Genomic DNA, 20,451 nt, shown 5'->3' with positions numbered 1-20,451 from the left:
TGCAAGTTAAGTTTAAGTAGTTGTCCTGAAGACTCTTCAAGCTTATTGGTTGCCTATCCTGTTCTACCTCTCTTCTCCCCACTGAGGAATTACTAGTATTTAAGGATATGCTTAGTCTCTTCTTTAAACAAGGCTTGCCTACGTAAATTCGTATGATGAAGGTTCTATTACAAGATGCAGCTTGCAGGTTTTACATTTTTGCCCTTCATACTTCTAGACTATGTCAAATTTTTCCCACCCATACAACTCATTTATAGGATCTGTGAAAATCAGGTCCTTCTTTTCTGACAAGCCTTAATTTTCCATTCACGGTAGGGAGATAAAACTAAAGGATTGGTAGTGCAAGAAAAAGTAACTACTACTACTTAAAATTTTAAATTATTGTAATTGTGGCCTAAATTGGGCAACAGGTCTATTATTTTTTTATTAAATACTTTTAAGAAGCCAAGTCTTTAAAAGTAATTTTGTGTGATAAACAGAAATGACTTCTAAAATACTTGCTAAAACCTATGAATAATTTATTTCCATTAGAACTACATTGTGCTCACTGGTGGGACTGAACATTTTTTACTTCTGCTCCTGTGGGTGTGGCTTGGTGGGCATGGCAGGGGAAGGTTACTGCAAAATTCCTATTCCCTCCCCACCCCACTAACCTGCTTTTCATCTCCGTTCTCCTGTGCAGGGCAACAAAAGAAGACCCAGCCAATCAGCAGGGACTTGGGAGGCAGAGAATAGATGGTGGCGGGGCTAGTCAGAGATGGTATTTGCCGGTTCTCTGAAGTACTCAAAATTTCTGCTACCACTTTAGAATTGGTCAGAGCCTGGTCAGAATACCACCTCTGATTGTGCTCATTATTTCATCAACCAAGTGACTATTTCTTTTGCTTTATGTCAACCTTATCTAAGGTGCTCTGTGCTCCACAACGAGAATTCTATTTACTGTATTTGCAGATTTTACTCAGGACAGAGTAAGTTTAATGTCATTACCCATAGGTCTCCAGAAAACAGAAGTAACATCTTCTAGTGGTGAAAAATTCTGTAACTGTAAAAGAAGGAAAATTTTAGGCTATACCAATAAAAATATAGATTCCTAATCACAGAAAAAATCCACCTCACTATTAGCTGACTCCTCATCAAGTATTGTATCTACTTTTGGACAATGCACACCCCCCAACCCGAAAGATTCAGAGAAAGTGGAAGAGATTTAAAGAAAGGCAATGGAGAGAATCAGAGATAAATTATATGAAGAAAAGTTAAAGTACCTAAGCACTGTTAGCCTTGATATGACCAAGAGGGAATATATGTTACTTTTCAAATAGCTGTCAGCCTTCAAGATTTTCTCCCTTTGCTTTGCATCGTTCGGCTGTCATACGTAACGGGGGGAGGAGGGGGAGAATGGTTATGGGAAGTGAACTGGAGGGGTTACAAACTAGAACTGTATAAACTGGGGGGGGTACATTCTTGCTTAGGTTTCTATTGTATGCTGTGCGTAGCTGCAACTCTTTATTAAACTATGTCAAGGTCAATGGACAGAAGCCTCATCACCACCTGGACATGGCCACATGATGGTATACACAACTTTTAATTGGATGAACCAATTGAACTATTGGGGGTGGGAACGTTGCCATTACTTTGTATATGTGATTTACGCGCCTATTTTCTCAGATTCAGAATTCTTTTGTTGCTACCACTTGATTTGCAGTAAAAGATATCTTTTCTCTGATCAAAGGAGTCTAAGTATTTCTTTCTTGGATTTTGAATGGAGCACCAGCTGACAATAGCTAAAATAATGTCAAATGTTCTAGAATGCGCAGCAAAGAATGGAAAATCCTAATTTTAGTTAAGAATCTTTTTCTAACAGATTCTTAACTAAAAGAGAGCTTGGTAGGGGGAGCAATTATCTAGAGATAGCGGGGTCTCCTTCACTGGATGTGTTCAAACAAAACATTTGTTAAAATGCATTAATCCAGATTTTAGTAATACATGATAGGGTAAATGGTCCTATCCAAGTTTATGATTCTATGCAAATATTGGAAAACCTCTCAATGGTTTTAATTTTCACATTTGTGTATTCCTATGTTAATGACACAGAAAGTTTCAGAATTGGAAGAATAAAAACAAACAAAACATTATTTCTAGAAGAGCTTTTAAAATGAATTTTATTGTCAGAATTTTTTTTACAAGTAGCCATTTAGAGGCTTCATACAAGAACTCTGTTGCAAAACTCTAATAAATAGTCTGCCCCAAGTCCCAATATTAAAAAACAAACAAACTAGAGAACAGAAAAAAAAGTCAGGATCTTAAGAGTTGTTAGCAATATTTCCCATTTACAAATTTCCTCAGGCATTATAGAGATCTCCTTCATACAAGTTACTTGGGGGGGTGGGGGAGGACGGACCCAACTTAAATATATTCTCCAGAAGCACTCCAGAAATACTTTCAAATCAATCCTCTTTGATGGCCCAGATATAATCAGAAATACATCCCAATGGGATGATCACCACACATTAAGCTTTAAGTCAAAGCAAACCATGTGGATTTGTACAATTATTAAGAATTATGAAAATGCATATCAAAGAAGGATAGGAAGACTCAATGGCAGCGGTTAAGAATATTTCCAGCAAAGCATGGTAGCTGGAACAAAGGAAAAAGTAATTTAGGAAGCTGACAGGTATGGGCTGTTCTTACCAAGTGTGGAAATGTGCAAGGAGCATTATCACAGTTGCATGCAGTGGAGATCACAAACTAAAATTCACCATATGTCACTTGAAACAATGTTTAGCAGGCTGCAGTATACACACTTTTCCCTCCCCACCCTAATATTGAAGAGTCCTGCAGGTGTGACATTTTATGGTAAGTTAGCCTCCCACCACACATACTTAACAATAGCCAGTTTTACTGAAAAATCCATAATATGATAATCAAAATAAATTTGGAAGGAAGGAAGGAAGGAAGGAAAGAAGGAAGGAAGGAAGGAAGGAAGGAACTTTGCATGTTTTAGTAACAGTTGTCCAATTATGATTTTATTTGAGGCAATAGCTGGAAAACTACTGAAAATTAATTTATGCCATATTTATGCCAACGGAGTAAAAGATATAGATTTGCATTTTTAACTTCTTAATCTGTGTGTGCACATATATAAAAAAATCTCTATATAAGTAAAGGTGCTAAGAGAGAATTCTAGCAGCCACGGAAAGCTATCAATAATTTCTTAGACAGCAGGAATTAAGTATTTATGAAAAATTAATTCAATCATTAGAAGGGACCACTGAAAGAAATATTCATGGCTGGTAAAAGACAGAATAATTCTTACAATAATAGCATTTTTTTCTCTTTTCCAGAGAAGAAATATGCATTTAATATATCTACTTTGCAATGTTTATCTCAAGCAGTTTCGTTTGGGAGCATCAAATTTATATAGATGTGCAAAAAATAAGTGGATAGTTTGACATATCCATAGCTTTGTGCTAGCTACACTTTATACACACATGGATGTGTATGCACATTCTGATATTCTTTGGGCAATGATTCTATACAACAGGTGTGGAGATAGCATTCTTAAGAGACACGCAAGACAGTTAACAACCTCTCTTGCCTGTAGTATATTCAAAATGATGGAAAGGAAGCATTGGGGGGAAAAGTCTTGCTGAAATATTTACTAAAGTAGCGAGAATGAAGCGGATTAATCTGAAACTTATACAAAGTAATGAATAGAATTAGAGGCAAATGGACAGTTATTCTAGTCCAAGTAATTTTATACAGAACAGGTAAAGAAAATGTGCAAAAAATCTAAAGACATTCACATTTTAGTAGTTAAATTTTTATTTCCTTTAAAATTATTATTTTTTCTTCTTTTCCTATAAAAGGCATTCACTGATAGTTGATCTGCAGTAATTCTGGGTGCTTGCAGATATGTTAAAATGAAATAAAGGAAAACCAAAAAAAGGTACCCCTAATATGAAACATATGAAAGTGCTCTGACTGGGTTTGTATAATTTAGGATGGTGTTAAAGCTCAGGCCCACTCCAGAGATATTTTTTGCCAATGTGTTTCGTTTCATATGTGCTATTAACTCATATCGATTGTGTTGAAAACCCATTCAGTGAATTTCTTCAGTTTTTCAGAGGCATTGTGCGATTCCTCTTGTAATCGTAAGTTATCCTCTCGTAAATGTTGCACTTCAGCCTGAAGATTGGCTTTGTCTTCTTTTTCCTGAGAGAAGAATAAAAAGCACCTGATATCACAAGTGGATTTTACACCGTAAGTATTACTGGCAACGTGAGCTCAGATATTTCTTAAAAGGTATTCCAAACTGGTCATGGCTTTTTCCTCTTAAGTTGATGACGAAGATATTTTGTCAGTTTTTCTAGATACATAATACTTTCCTTCCTCTTTTTCTAACATATCCTTTGGAGATTTACTAACAAATCTTTAAAAAAAAAAGCAAGACTGAAGAATCCCTGTTTTAAAAATATCACCAGATTTCACATATTCTGACAATAAGAACAAGAGCAACAACAAAAACGGAAACCTGGAACAGTTAAAAAGAAACAGATGGGACAATCATGGTAGCTCCAGAACAAGTGCTGCAAATTAATACAATTAAAGCCAAAACTGAGTATATTTTCAATGATGCTAATTATGTAAAATTAGAGATGAAATTATATACAATCTCTTTAGTAACTGGGGTAAAATCGTTCAAACAAACTGAAAATACTCCCATTACAGGGTGGAAAACTTGACCATTGGAATTTATGAAGATATTCAGCTTTATAGTTTGCAGAATCTATTGGAACTTTGTAATGAAAACTGAGAATTGAAATGTGAGATTTCAAAATTTATTTATAATATAATGTATCAAATATCACTGTTAGAGAAAAGAAGAAAGGATGGTACACTAATCCCTAGATACAACTGAATTGATGAAAAACTGGAGAAAACAACAAAATACTGTTATTTACAATTGAAGTTGAAAGATTATGGAGGAAAAAACTGATTATCACACCAATTGTTATTGGAGGTTTTCATGCAATACACAAAGGATTCACCAAATTATTTATAAATGTAATTACAAATGTAACTGGACTGGACACAATTTTGCCTTGTTAATTTTGCAAAATAACTAGGTTGTATTTGGAACAACCTATAGCTTTTGGTAATATCTTCAGGACTTAATGGGTCATTCTAAAATATACTATTATTCCAAAAGCAGACTTTTCAAGTGATCAACTGAGAGAAAACCAAATCGAGCCAAACTGAATATTTAATACAAGCTGATACTGAAACAAATATAATTACCTTCTTTAAATCTTCCTGTAATATTCTTAGCATACTCTCCAGCTGGTTCACTTTAGAAGCAAGAGAAGGAGGTGATTCTTTACTGCAAGAAAAAGGAAACAAAAACGGGCTTGCAAAGTTTTCTTAATATTTATTTCTTAATTACTTTATGCAGTACTTTTATTTTTTTAATTACAATTTGGAGCTGCATCATGACAAAACGATGAGCTGGAACAAAAAAACCCTCTTCTGAATTAGAGAAGGTCAAATTCTTCATTGTTCTAATTTTAATATAGTCTATTGAAGTTTTCCAAGCAAGGGTAGCTTCTTCAGTAGTTGTTTGTAAGAATACACATACACACACACACAACTAATTTAACAAAACAATTTCATTTTTTAACTTTTTAAAAAATCATCATATGCTATAGTAATGAGTGCTTTCAACCTGCTGGGTCATATTAGGGATGGTTATGTTACATTTTCATTCAGCAAATTCTGGTTAAAGAATGTGAGCTTGTTCTCCACTCCTTTTATGGTGTGAATGCAGATTTTAGTTCAATGGTAAATTTATTTCAACTTTAATCAATGTTCAGATAAGAAGAAGAATTAGCACTAACTCTATAGAAGCAATGATTGATTTCATATTCTTTTTTTACACAATTAATGGTAGGAATTTTTTAAAATATACTTGGCACATCATGACAATAACTTCAGTATTTTCAGGTATCTCATAATTTTTAGCCTCGTCTTTTTAGAGTTGATGATATTATATATACCTTTTTAATACTTAAATATGTTCTTGGTTGTAAATATTACACTAAAATCCCATTTGTCTGGAACATACATCTTTTCTTTTCTACTAATTACACAATCACTAAATGAAATGAACTTCAGATTCTTAGATAACATTATCACCTAACATAATATCCAGAAACTTCCTGATGCTGAAAACACATTTTCAGTTCTCCATAGGTCAGAGTGCATAGATTCTAAATTTCTAAGATTTACAGATTCCACTGCACAATAGTTTTCCCACCCTTCTTAAAAGAGTCATGGTGATTTAGCGGATCACTTACTCAGCGTAAGGCTTCATCTGTGCAGCAAGCTGATCTTCAGCCTGATCATTACTTGAGGCAACACTGATGGGCCTATGGTTTTCATCACCACTTGCAAAAAAGGATGCTCGCTGGACTGGGGGGGGGGGGAGACAAACACATATGCTGATTTTCTTTTCATTAGTATTACAGTAAAAGCATATATCATAACAAAATTAAAATCAATAATAGGAATTGAAGATCTACCCTTCGGGTAATTATGGTAACCTTTAATTCCTTTTTGACACTTTTGCCTTTGAGTTATATAATCTGCTCTCCTCAGTTAAGACCAGGTCATTTCTAGAATCTAATGAACATAGATGTAGTCCTCCTTTAGTGACCACAATTAGGACTGGCAGCTCTGTTGTTAAGTGAAGCCAGTTGCTAAGTGGAAAAATCACACGATCATGAGTGTGCATTTCCTTTTTCCAATCCCCTGCCTTTTGGAATGCACATGCACATGCACATTCACACACATACACAGAGAGGCTGGATTAATTAGCAGGAAGGGATTTATTGTTTGTATCTAAATTAATTGGAGAGGAAAGGATTTCAAGAGACTAAGTGGGGACACACTGGGGAATACACATCAAAAGTAACATAGTCTTTGCTAAGTTTGGTGTGCAAACAGCCTGGGTGCATTCTCCCTTGTACAAGTTAATAACATGGTTGTTCAGCGAATCTGGCTTCCCCATTGATTTTGATTGTGAGAAGATCCAAAAGGTGACCACATGACCCCAGGATACTGCAACTGTCATAAATGCATGCCAGTTGCCAAGCGTTCAAAGCTTGATAATGTGATCATGGAGAGGCTGAAACGGATGTAAGTGTGAAAACAAGTCATATAAGTCACTATTTTCAGTGCCATTACAACTTGGAATGTTCACTAAACAACTGTTTGTAAATCAAGGGCTACCTGTATTCCCAAATGACTTTGGTGACACATTTCAGCTGTGACCAAAATATAGCCAAAATTTTGTGTTCCTTTTACTTCTTCTGACCTGGTGTGAAAAGTTATGTTTTGCAATTTCTATAGAGGCGATTGTAGCATTCATAGTGAAACAACATACGTTGAATCCAGTAACACTAATAATTATTGAAGCATATAAACAAAAGAAAGCAAATAATACTTCAGCAATCGATCATCTATGAAGATGAATATGGGTCTCAAGAGCTAAATAAAGACTTGTAAGTTGGTGTGAGCACATAATAAGTAACGAACTCTTACCTTCAAAGGCTTTGGCAGCATCTACCAAATTTGACCAATCTAAATCTGAAGCTGAATCAGGCAAGGGCATGAGCCCTGGATCTGGCATCGGTTGCCTTCTCTGCTCCTGGGTATCTGTGAGGGAGCTGTCAGAGGCAGAGAACTCTCCTAAACCACAAAGGATAGAAAAAGAATAAGAATAAGAAAGAAACACTTAAGACAGATATTAAAAGCTAATAACCCTGTTCTTCATAAGGAGACAGAATCAAAATTGAATGGAATCATTCTTTTTTTAAGATGAAACGATTTTTCAAGTTACCCTAGCCTGCTACCGATATGTTCCCCAACTCTGCCAATCAGAAAAGAATCAGCATTTTTTAAAAAATCACAAGGCACTAGTAAGTTTTATTTATTTGATTTTTTTTTATCCTGCCTGTTCAATTGAGGTGGTGAACATCTTTTCTCCTCCTATTTACTCCATAACAACAACCCTGTGAGGTGGGTTGAGCTGAGAGAGAATGACTGGCCATGATGCACAATTGGTCTCTTTGACTTCTGCTTGCTGCAGTTACCAAATATGTGAATCGTTTTTCAGAATATATACAGTTTACCTTAACTGTGAGTTCAAAAGAGTCACTTTTTAGCCACTCTTTCTCCTCAGCATTTTTTCCTCAAAGGCTGGTTAAAACTATATGCTTGTTTGTTCTGTTTTCCTAAAAATGTTACCACAGAATCTTACTATAATGCATCCCATTTATTATTAAAAGATGAATAACAATTGGTAAATTGATTTATGATGTTTGATCATCCAAGCAAGGCTATTTCAAAGTTACGGAATATATTTAGCATTTTTAGATAAAACATGTTTTTTTTTTTCAATTGCTGGATCAAATTGTTTCTGTGGGACGGGGCTCTAAAGGAGTCTAAAAATAAAGAGCACAACTATCCCAAAGTAATAATAACAATAATGTATCAAGCAGCATTCCTTTGAAAAAGTATATTTAATATTCCAAATTAGCTACAATGTTAACAAATTAGCTAAAATGTTAACAATTAAAGGGAACTCAATAGATTATAGTATTCTAAATTCCTAAGTTATACAAGCAATGAATAATTAATAAATGCCCATTAATTGTCCATAAATATAAATGTTGCAGATTACAAATATTGATTTAACCTTAGGCATGAAAGCCAATTGGATGACTTTAGGCTAGTTATTTGCTTTCAGTTCAACCCTCCTTATAGAGTTGCTGTGGGAAAATAGGATGTAGAACCAGTATTTACACCACCTTGAGTATTACAAATAAAGGGCAGTATATGGTAATAACAATAATTATGTAAGTAAAACAAAACATATATAGTAGGTTTAGATGTAGCATTTCACTTACCATGTAAGGATTTCATTCCCAATGTGTATGATGGCCTTCTTAGTGGTAATGATTTGGGGAGAGATGGGTATGTACTGGTGAAAAGGACATCGTTTGGAAGAGCTTGGTCCAGAAGGGAAGCTCGGGAGGGGAAGAAATGTTCTCTTTGACTGCTATAAATACTCTCATCTGACAGAGTTCGCTGCAAGGCACGCCTTGAAATAGGAGTGCTAGGGAATGGAGACTGAAAGAAGAATAACGCAAGTCAAGAATGTGTAACACTCCTTTTAAAAATGAGCCACTCTTAATATGTTTTGTATCATGGGTTGGGTTAAGGAAGTTTTCTAGAGGTGCAGTTAATCTGCATCAATTAAATGCTTGCCATGAGAATTCTTGTTACCCTGTGCTGTAGAAAAACATACTAGAAAAATCCTTATTCAACATATTGGAAAAGTGTAAAAATGCAGGGTTTTTTAAAAGGGATACTCTCTTGCTGACAACAATATGGTATCCTAATCTCCTGAAGGATAACTGGGGTTGCATAAATAAAAGAGATAGTTTTATTATTGTATGGCATTTCCCAAGCTAGCAGCATTTTAGGAGCCTCAGAATCCACAAATGGTGGGACACTCCCTTAGTGGAAACAGGTTTATGCTTGTGCACCTGTACTTGTTGGATAAGTCCGACATTCAAAAACAAACCAATTAATTGGTTACTTCTGCACCTAAATGCTGATGCAGCTTCCACTTCCTTTACATGCCAATGTTCTGTCCATGAGAGTATACTGTGAGACAATAATTTATTCTGGTAATTATCTCATTTTTTAAAATAAAAAATGTAGCATTATACGATAGTGTAGCAAAAGCTGGCCCTTCAGTTTCAAAATTAAGTTCACTTAAATTGTGAACACAATGAATTGAATTGTCAACTAATGAGTTCAACTGTCTTTTTCACTGAACTCCAATGATTTGGCTATGCTATGATACAGTGAGTCTTTCAGCCTAAGCTGTAGATATGTTTAGTTACATATAAGTTTTGAGATATTTCCTTATTTGGCTTCCTTAGGATTATAGTGTTATTTATTTGACTTGATTTTTATTATTAACTTTTTATCAGAAATTAATGATAAAAATTTCTTCTAGGGGAGATATGATGAACTGAACATCACTCAGTCAAAATGGAGCCAAGAACCACAACAAAGATCACGGAACCAGTGAATAGATTGATTCCTTGGAACCTCTCCAGATAAGGAGAGCACAGGGAATCACCCACATATGTGCCAGAAGGCTGCTCCTTGAGAGGAGACTGCAGGACAGCGGTTTTCCTGCAGTCTGAACACCAGGAGATGAAGGAATTCGACATCTTGCTTTGTAACTGTAGCAGAAACTTTGAATGGACACTAGGTCCCCAAATCTCACTTTCTAATCAGTTTTAGAAGTTGTCTTAAGCATTTAAAAACTGTTAAGGACCTTCAGAATGACAGGTTTCAAAAGCTTTATTGCATTAGTTTATGCTCAACTCTGAACAAAAGAAAAATTAATTATTAGCTTAAGAACTTAAAGAACTTGAAATAAACAGAGGAAAATAAACAAGATTTTGATCTTAGAAAGTTACATACAAGTTTGAGTCCAGATAAATTTGGAATACTGAAACTTACAATAAGACTTTGGAATTAATTATAAAGAACAGGATTCTGTAGGAAACAGGCTTTTTTTTTAAAGAAATGCATACAGAGATAAGCAATTTCATGATTTAAAAACTGCACCCTAGATGGGACTAAAGATTTAGCTAGAGGAAAAAATGAAAATACTGAAAGCGAGTTTTGAAGAAAGGTGTTAGAAAGTAATAGCCATGATACCAACAATGTCAGTAATGAAGAAAGGTGTTAGAAAGTAATAGCCATGATACCAACAATGTCAGTAATGATATTTGCTTTTATGGATAGTTTAGGTCAGAGAGATATTACTGAATAAATTATGTGGATATGGTGTCAAAGTTATTAATTTACAACTGACAGACCAAGAGAATGACTTGGAAAAGGATATTTTACTAATCTACAAAAGAAGTTGGCTGATGTCCTAAAATTCAAAAGGAACATACAAATGATAAAACCAAGAGAGGGACCTAGACATTTGTTTTTATATTGGATTTACAAAAGAGGCTTATTAAAACTTCAAAGAGAAATCAAATCCTACGACAATATTTGAACAATTAAAACTGTTAGAAGTAAAAAGAAGGGATAGAAAGTTGGTTTATTTGAACAAAGTTAAAATAATCTATGTTCTTACTCCTGACAATGAGTTATGGACTTTCTGCTGACACCAGGCCTGAAAAGATGATTCTATATAGATTTGTCTATAGATAAAGGATGGGCTAGAGGATGAAGAGATAACTGTTTGTAACTTAGAAGGAGTAAAGAGTCACTAAATTTCTTTATACCCTTTGTGATGAAGGTTGTAAGTCCCTTCTGTACATATTTCTTTTCTCATTCTTTATCATGGTTTTACTTTTTTTCCTTTTCCTTTTCTTTTTGCTTGCACTTTTATCCTTTCTTTCTCTTCTCTTCTAAGTTTAGTTTGTATTAGATTTTGTCACTGTAATCAGAATTCTTACTAAAATTACATGAGGGTGCAAAGATAGTATATCTATAACACCTTAAAGCATATCTTTCTTTTACAGGGATCACATGGTAGCTATTCAATCCTGGGGTGACAATGCGGCTGCTTTAACAAGCTAAGAAAGGTTAGTATTATCATGTACCCACATTTCACTGACTTCAAAGAAATCTGCATTAAAAATGTCATATTAAGTTCAGTGAGGTTTACTTTTATGATTTAAAAGTAGAGCAATACACCATTCATTGCTGTAATTATGCACTGTGGCATACAATAATTTCAGCAGGTCCTAAATCTTATTAATTTATTTAATTCACTTGTGCTCTATTCTTGAAAAAGTTCATACGGGTGAGACATCAGATACTGAAAGCTTTAAAAATATTTTTATGAACTTGGCTGTGAGGCCTTGCACAGAGGCCCAAAACAATTATGACACTGGCAAGCCACATGAGGACCTACCTTGCTTCTATTAACAATTGCTAACTCTCCATCTTGGAGTTTTTCACCTTTTGAAATTTTATGTTATTTTTATAATTTTAAAATTAGTTCTGATTTAATATTCCTTTTATTGATTATATTGTGTGCTGTCCAGAGCCCCTCGATGAGGGAAATGGGCAATTAAGAAGTAGAAAATAGAAATAACATTTACTACATTGCTTTGATAATAATGGCTAGAATAGCATTAGTCTACACTTTATCAGCTATTTCTTTACAATAAGAAAATATATATAAATAGGCCTCAAAGTATTTGTTTTTTATTACTATGACTCAAATGCTTTCAGTAAGGATCGGATACTAAAATCTCACAGAATACAGTGATCATTATTGGTACAAAATATCATGATTTGCAAAGCTCCTGAAATATTCTAAAAAGTTGCTATTTATTCTGCTGTAGCAGAAGCTTTTTGCAATAGCATAACATCAGCCCCTGCATGTTACATAATGATGTGAATATTTATATCTCTGAGCACATTACTGAAGTTTCTCAATAATCAGTACCAAATATTGTTACATAACTAGGAAGTATGTTCACCTAGACATCCACTGACTGAGTTTATAATAAGAATTAACCTCAAAATCAGATACTTACTAAATCATTTGCTGCTAGAAATGTGTTCAAAAGTATATGCTTCGTTTTAATTATTATTTATTTATAGTCTTCAAATAATGTTTTGAAAGCACTGAAATATGATGGAACATAAACTAACAGGTTTTTCTAAGAAAGGAGAGATTTTTTTTAAAGAAAGGAAAACTAAGCTGTGTGTGTGTGTACTTTATCTTGTCTAAAAATAAGGACTGAGACTCCTGTTTCAACTATATATGTTCAGCAAGAATAAAATGAGCAAATATCTAAATGTGGTAGATAATCAGTTCCTCATTTTGTACACACTGTAGAACAACAGGTCATAAGAGTTCTTACCTACTAAAATATGGTTGAGTTAAAAATAAAAATAGGTGCAGTAAAGTAATGTCGTAAAAATTTTTTTTGTCAGCTGCAAACTATTTCTTCCTTGGTCATTTTTCTTCCTCCTCCCTTTCTAGAGAATCTGTCAATGGAAGATGAGGAGACACTGTCCAGTGCCTCATTTAAACTTCCCTAGGTTTTTTTTTTTTTTAAACCTGACCACTATCGCCCTATTTTTCTTTTGGGAAAGAGGAAAAGCTAAATTACAGTAAAGGGAGAAAAGGAAATCAAAGGGGGAAGAGGAACAATACACTCTGCAGAGGACAGCTAACCTTTTCCAAGGACATATCCTTATTTATTAAGAGGAAGCATATTTAAAGAAAGGCTTGCAATAGCAATTGTGTCATACATTTGGCAGAGAGTTTGCTTAATGGAATGGCAACCATCTATCATCTAAATAGAGAAGATTATATTGATTATAAACATTTTCACAACAGACATTTTACCAGCCACTGACTGCAAGAATCAATCATTTAACTTAATAGGGATGCTATGGAAGACATAACCAAGTGTTTGATAAATCATGAAAGAAATATTCATCATTCCCTTCATAAAGCCAGTAAAAAACCACGGGAGGGATGGTGAAATCCTTGCTTACAGTATTTTTTTTTCCACATCAGCCTTAAAGGCAACACAATGAAAAATAATCTGTTCACAGTGGCTCGTCTTTAGAAGTTTTAATAAGCTGTTTGGGATTTTGACAGGCAAAGAAAGAAGTTTCTTGTGCCCTCTTTTGCACGGTTACTGTGGAAACCATTTAGTCTGACAAGCATGAAGGGTTAACCCAGTGCTTTTCAGTGTGGAGATCTCAGAAATCTGGGCATTTTCTTCAGTGCTATTCATTACAACCTTTATAAGTACTTCTATAGAATCCAAGAAGTGTTTTGAGCAGACTTAATAGATGTAACCACCCCAAAATCTGGAAAACCATTTATAAAATTAGGCACAGATACAGTGGAAAAATTCCACTAACTAGAATTCCTAAGTGCTACGATCAGAAAAAATAAGGAGCCGATCAATTAAATGAAATGTGAAAATTCACATCTATTAGTATTAATAGCTCTCAGACATACTTAAAGTTACGTTTTTCCTAAAATTGTGGAAAAACCAAAAAGGTCAAAGGTTAAAAATGGGACCACTAGTGGTACTCATGATGCGAGTACAAACATTGTTAGAGGTATTAATGCCTTGTTCTTGCTTCTACAGATTAGGTTTCTAGCAGATACTGAGTTGCCCTTATCATTTGAAACTAACTTAACGAGTAAATAAGCATAATCGGCCTTAAATAAGAGAAGCTAACTTTTCTGCAGAGTGCAATATAAAATTCAATAGTTTGAATTAAATCCTGAAAAAGAATTGGAAGTCAGTGTAATACCTCCATAAGGTTAAATGTTTGTTCTATTGCAAGATATAGCCAATGTCTCAGGCAGCATTTTCTGAACTAAGCAATTAATTACCAAAATCATTAACTAAGTTTATTAAATAATCTGTATCATATTTTTAATAGTAAAACAGACCCAATAACTGATAAAAGGATTCAACTTCATATTTTTGAGTATTGAGTATTTTTGAGTGAATTCATTTATGATTCTAATTACAAATGAACTGCAGAACTACTAGCTTATCTCTGAATGTATCTTTCAGCACAATTCAATTTTATAATTCTGAAAGTCTTACCTTAAAGTTTTTCTGAGAGTCGGGTGTTGGGCTGTCCAGATCTATTAGCTTCTTCAACTCTTCTTCAATATTTGATTTAGATGCTCTCTTTGGTGAGGCTCGAAGATCTCTGGCTGATGCACGCAACCTAGGATGTGCCATTTCATTACCATCACTCTGATGTCGTCTTAAAAGAAAAGAAATGCATCTTTACAAAACAAACAAAAATGGCTTCTTTCATGTCTGTTTTTTAGAGAAAGTTTAAATGGAAGTTTAGTATTAATAACTGTTAATAATTTAGCATTAATAAACAAGGATAAACATTGCAACAAATATGTTTATGATAATAACAGCAACCCTAGCCACATCGCTGCCAGAAGGCTTTCACAATACATTCAACACTTAAGGACACTGAAATGTATCATGGCTCCAAGACCTCCTGTGGTTCTCTAAGTCCCCTTTCTGTGGCTGTGGGGAATCCCTGTACACAGAACTGTGAAGAAAAATGGATAGTTTCTTGCCATTCTAAGGTGGGAAGCATTTAAATGGTCCTTAAAAGGCATATAACAGAAAAGAGAGGGGAAGCGCTCTCCTCAAATTTCCCCCAAACATGTCCTTATCTGTATATGGTCCCTTTCCCACTGCAGTCTTTGTCTTCCCAATGCTAGAGTGAAAATGTATGATAAGCACACATACAAAAGACCACTTTGTCAGAAAATTTTCTTGCTACCTATTTTATATCGCTCACCATGTTCATGTCTGGCCCTAGTTTAAGCAATTATTCCAACCACATGCTTCCTGGAAATCACGACTTAAGATACCATCTGTATTATTGTGGCCACCTAGAACTAAGGATTGTACAAAATTGCTCTCTGTGCATATTCTTCCATGTATGGAAGAACCGATCTGCAGTGGCTCATGCTCACACTTAATTGCACACGTTTTGGAAGTTCTGGTTTGTGCACTGTGCATGAAATGTGCAGATAAAACAAGACCGTTTGATCCAAACAGAAGTGATTTTTGAAGGGTGGGGGAGCCAAAAGCATCAGCAGCTGAGAGGAAGCAGAGAAAGGAAGATGCCGGAAAGAAAATGCAGGAGACAGGTAGTGTAATGGAATGTGTGGATGACCTTGGGGAATGAAGGAAAGAAATACTACCTAGGAAACAATCAGACAAGAGAGGCTGGAGCTTCCAGTGGCTTAGTGGCCAGAGAAAGATATTTAAGAAGGACTCGCCCTAATGTATCAAGCAATGAAAATTGACAGCAGGAAGTTTGTAGTTTCAGGCTTGCAAGATTCTGTTAATATAGGCTTATAATAAAGTCGAATTAGTCCATCTAGTTGTGTTTCCTGTTTGAGTTACCTGGGAGGGTTGAAAAGTAGGTCAGTGGGATATGCTTGGCTGCAATACAGGTAGTAACAGGGGTGGGTGCTTGAGTGGAGGAGGGAAAATGCCAGGAAAATTGTTGAGAAATTTATATTGTGAAGAGCACCAGCCTTACTCTATTTATCTGCGGATTTTGTTTCGTCCAAAAATCAGAAGCTGTTAAACTAGATGAACCTCAGTTTTGCCAAACAGTGATCTGAAACATTCTGGCAGAACCACCAGAACACAGTGATTTTTCCCCTTGTTTCAAAGACAAAGGATTTTCATGCACACGTCTACCTAGATCAAATTTATTTCTTTCATCTGACTATATTTTTAATAATGATCTATGATTAACTTTTTATCTGTGTGATTAAATGTATGTAAGTTCTTCAGTAACAAATTGGCTCTAAACACAATTGTATTATTGTGACATAAGATATCTGTATAAAAACTAAAAGGGTAAGTGGGAAAATCTTACTGTAACAGATATAACTCATTTGAATACTTTAAAGTTACTTGTCAGACATCAACGCTTTGATCTTCTTTGCATGTCTTACTCTTTGTATTTAATCAAGGGTTATTAGCATTAAGTAGGGTAGTTCTACTTCATGTTAACAAAAGGGCTTTACATATCAATTTGCTATTTCCGACATGGGCCAGATTCTTTCCCTGTAGTTCCAATTGTGTTGTGGTTTGGAGGAAAAAGCAATTGCATCTCCGCACTCCCCCCCCCGCCACCTTTTATTAATTTATACACAACCTAGAACAAATTAGGTGATTTCTACATCTGTTTCAAGGTCTCTGAATAGAAAGAATGAATGGTGGCAACATACCTTTCCTTCCTGGCAATCCAAATCAGGATTTGTAGAGCCCAATTAATAATGTTTTAAAATGCTCCTAATTTCATTTTGTTTAGAAAAAAGAAATCCTGTGGAAAAGTATTTGTCTCAAGATAATCTGGAGATCTTACCTTTTAAAGCTTTTGCAACATGATTTTAAAATTGGAGGGAGTAGGTGGGGGAGAAGAATAATATACATTGACTGGGGCGTTTTAGTATTTTGAGAGAATTAAAAAAAAAACCATAAGGAAATGAGTGACTAAAAAGAAGGAACATTTTCTAAGTACACTGAATTAATTAAATGGTTTTAATTCAGTGATTTGAGTTGTACTTCAAGAAAAAGCAGACAATAAATCTCTTGGGAGGTTTTCTTCTAAAAGCCCTTCAATTGGCTTAAATTGCCACTCCTTTTAACCCTCTTAAAAGTTTTCCATGAGCAAAATACAAAGAGGCCTTTTCACCCATTAAACACCCATTAAAATAGAACCAAAATGCTCTTACTTTCTTGAATCCATAAACCCCACAGAGTTTATTGTCCCTTCAGGTTTTTTCCATCCAATCAGGTACTTGCTAGTAGCACCCTGACGTGGGTAGAAAGTTCTAGGACCAGAAGAGGAGGAAGAAGAGGAGAAAGAAGGTGCTAACTGTGGGGAAGTGGCAGAATGAAGCTCTTCTTTAGGTGAACTTCTGGCACTGGTGAAAACAATGGAGCTGGCAGAATGTCGGGAGCCCATGGTACTGGGAAAGAAGCATAAGAAAGACAAAACTGACTTAACTGTATAACTTTACATTGCACGCAATTCATTTCAAAATTGCCCTCTGTAACACAGAATACAATTGTTATATGATTTCCTTTCACGATCTTAGAATAAAGGATCCAACCTATTTAAACAGAAGAATAAAATGTGGCCTTCACTACCACAAATACACCAACTCCTAATCTAGAGCCAATCTTAATGGGAGAAGCAAATTATGATCATTTAGCAAGCACTAGGTAGAAAAAAATTATGTGCAAGATTGACAAAATATGAAATAATTTTTACACGCACACACAAATATAGGAAAGGGTTTCCCCACCCGAATGGCAATTCTAATTATATGTAAACAGACAACAGTGTCGTTGGTTGGCAAAAGAATGATACAGATAGTTCTTCATCACATTTACAATTGAGAAAGAAAAAATAACTGTACAACCAGTCCTTTGATTTATGACCTTCACGGGTTTGTAAAGCAAAGGAAAGTTGAAAAATCACAAGTACAGTTGCAGTTTCACTTAGCAACTGCTTCATTTAACAACTAAGTTACTGGTCTCAATTGTGATCACTGTATGAGGATATAATTTAAGAAGGATGTTAATTTCACGAGAAGAAGTCCTAACGTTGCCATAGAACTTTCTACTTGCTTTTCTAGTTTGTTGTTGTTGTGCAACTTGCAAAATTAAACCATTTTCCAAAGTACGTTTTGAAGGAAGATGAAAAAATTACAAGAAGGGAAAAGAGTCGCTCACTTTCACTTATGGTAGATGCTTTATAAAAAAAGACATATTTCATCCTTTCTTTGGCTAAAAGACAATATTTTAAGAGAAACACTAATTATTTTATTGGCAGTGATATAATAGATGAGACATTTTTCTTTGGAATAGATAACTTCTAGAAAGCAGTTGGGTCCAATTGTTGAATTACTGAAGCTTCTTCCAAAATCTATAAAAATTCTTCATTTCTTTTTATAATACAATAGGGTTCAAACAAAGCAAGGATCAATGCTAAGAGATTTTCTATGCCCATTTTATCATATTGTTTAGCTCTACATACTGAATTTAACAGACAAGAAACTCCTAACATGTCAAAAAATTATAATAAGATTTTTAAAAAAACTATTAATGTTTAGTAAATTGTATTAATCATTCATAAATTCCAGGACTCAACTAATTGTATAAATATGCCATGATGTTTAAGAATTCATCTTCTACGTCCCTACAGCATTGTTTGAGTCAATAAAAGACATAATATCACCTAACATACAAGTTTCAGATATCTTCTAAAGATAAATATCAGTGGATGACTTAGCATTGCTGCATTACTCATAATAAATTACTTATTTTCATGTCATGAATTTTGAAATTATCAAATCTAGTATTTTGTTTCCACAATGGATACACTGTGGTCCATGGAGACCGCACAAGCAGAACATAATGCATTAGAACCCTGTTATGAAGTTGCATACTTTTACATTCTATATCTTGATTATATTATTGAATTTTTAATGTAACTCTTATGGGGGTCTTTTCAATTAGGCAATTAAAACCAATTATTTGATAAACAAATAAATAAATTCATTTTGGCTTCCAGCTCCAACACAGTACAACTCTAGATAAATTGGCAATGTTATAGTCCAGCAGGAAATTAGAACTTTCAGGCTGACCCAGTTGAGACAATTTTGACAGCTGACATGCCTATTACTTACTGAATATCTTATTTAAATGTAATGGTGGGATAGAATAAGGTTTGGAAATGTTGTGCAGCTAGTACATTTTATAATGTAAAATCATCATTCATTGCAGTGATCAGCATATGCACTCTTTTAAAATACTGATTTTAACATAAAATGAATGACAAACTGCATTAGCAAAGTTCTCCAAATATTAGGAAAAGTTGCAAAGTCAGAAATTGTAACTTTGTCACAAGAATTTGAGAAGCAAAGTCCAGCTAAATGTAGCAAACAAAGTATTTGCAACGTCATCACAGTTTCACAGCTACGAAGTTTTAAAGGAGCTAGCCATAAACCAAATTTGACATTGAGACTACTTGCAGTTTGGTATACAATGAACATTACCAGTTCTTTCCACTTTGTAAAAGTGATCCCCCAAACCCCAAAGGGCTCATTTCTTTTACCAAGACCAACGGGATCAGGATGCCTTTTATTCTAAAGTGTTCTGGAAAAGCTTTAATCTGATATTAATTAATTTTATTTTTAAATCAGCAACACAATTGATTGAGAATAGTTTAGACTCGGGAGAGTCTTTATTCATGACATTATGTGCTGTCAGTTAGTGTGCACACTAACTGTTCCTAATGTCTTCTACAATCTCAAGTTCTGTATGTGAATTCCTGCATGTTCAGCCATTCTGTTCAATCATTTTCTATAGGAGTTCCTAGATAGCCTATCAATATTTCACAAGTAATCTGAAAAATAAATTGTGATTGCCTGTTGTTTAATATACCAATTATTAACATTATTATTAAATAGTAATAATGTAGCATCTAATTGGTCTCAGAAAACTAAGCACTTCCCCTTAGGTCGAAGGCCACCAAAACTGCCAGAAATGTAGCCTAGATTGGAAGATTAAAAATACTTCCATATTAATACCAAAATCCATCCATAAAATTTACACTCCAATGGAAGATATATTACTATACAATGTTACCACATAAATATATTTAGTATGTGCATGTATTAATATTATTATACAGATTTATTATAGCCAGCCATTCCAAAAACAGAATATATAAATTTCATCTAATGATGTAGACACTTCTCTTTTAAGAACTATGATAGATGGAGTG

At 34.4% G+C, this 20,451-nt stretch overlaps 1 protein-coding gene across 3 annotated transcripts in view; it reads right to left on the bottom strand.

The window, feature by feature from the left end:
* Positions 1 to 2,132: 2,132 nt before the first annotated feature.
* The window catches only part of SIPA1L1 (signal induced proliferation associated 1 like 1), a 165,900-nt gene continuing 147,581 nt past the window's right edge, over positions 2,133 to 20,451 (bottom strand). For 2 of the 3 annotated variants that reach the window (XM_026708992.2, XM_087921730.1), the window contains 7 exons: positions 17,390 to 17,626; positions 14,703 to 14,868; positions 8,967 to 9,189; positions 7,600 to 7,746; positions 6,354 to 6,468; positions 5,299 to 5,380; positions 2,133 to 4,212 (listed from right to left, as the gene is read on the bottom strand). In XM_026708992.2, the coding sequence (XP_026564777.1) occupies positions 4,069 to 4,212; positions 5,299 to 5,380; positions 6,354 to 6,468; positions 7,600 to 7,746; positions 8,967 to 9,189; positions 14,703 to 14,868; positions 17,390 to 17,626 (1,114 nt within the window). In that variant the 3' untranslated portion in view covers positions 2,133 to 4,068. The remainder of the gene's footprint in view (positions 4,213 to 5,298; positions 5,381 to 6,353; positions 6,469 to 7,599; positions 7,747 to 8,966; positions 9,190 to 14,702; positions 14,869 to 17,389; positions 17,627 to 20,451) is intronic. The other variant, XM_087921731.1, reaches the window with a different exon arrangement.

Source organism: Pseudonaja textilis, chromosome 1 (genome assembly GCF_049901715.1).
Source record: "Pseudonaja textilis isolate UNSWEBS1 chromosome 1, rPseTex1.2, whole genome shotgun sequence".
Lineage (NCBI taxonomy): Eukaryota > Metazoa > Chordata > Lepidosauria > Squamata > Elapidae > Pseudonaja > Pseudonaja textilis.
The sequence above is the reverse complement of the archived record's forward strand: the minus strand, read 5'-3'. Positions and strand labels throughout refer to the sequence as shown.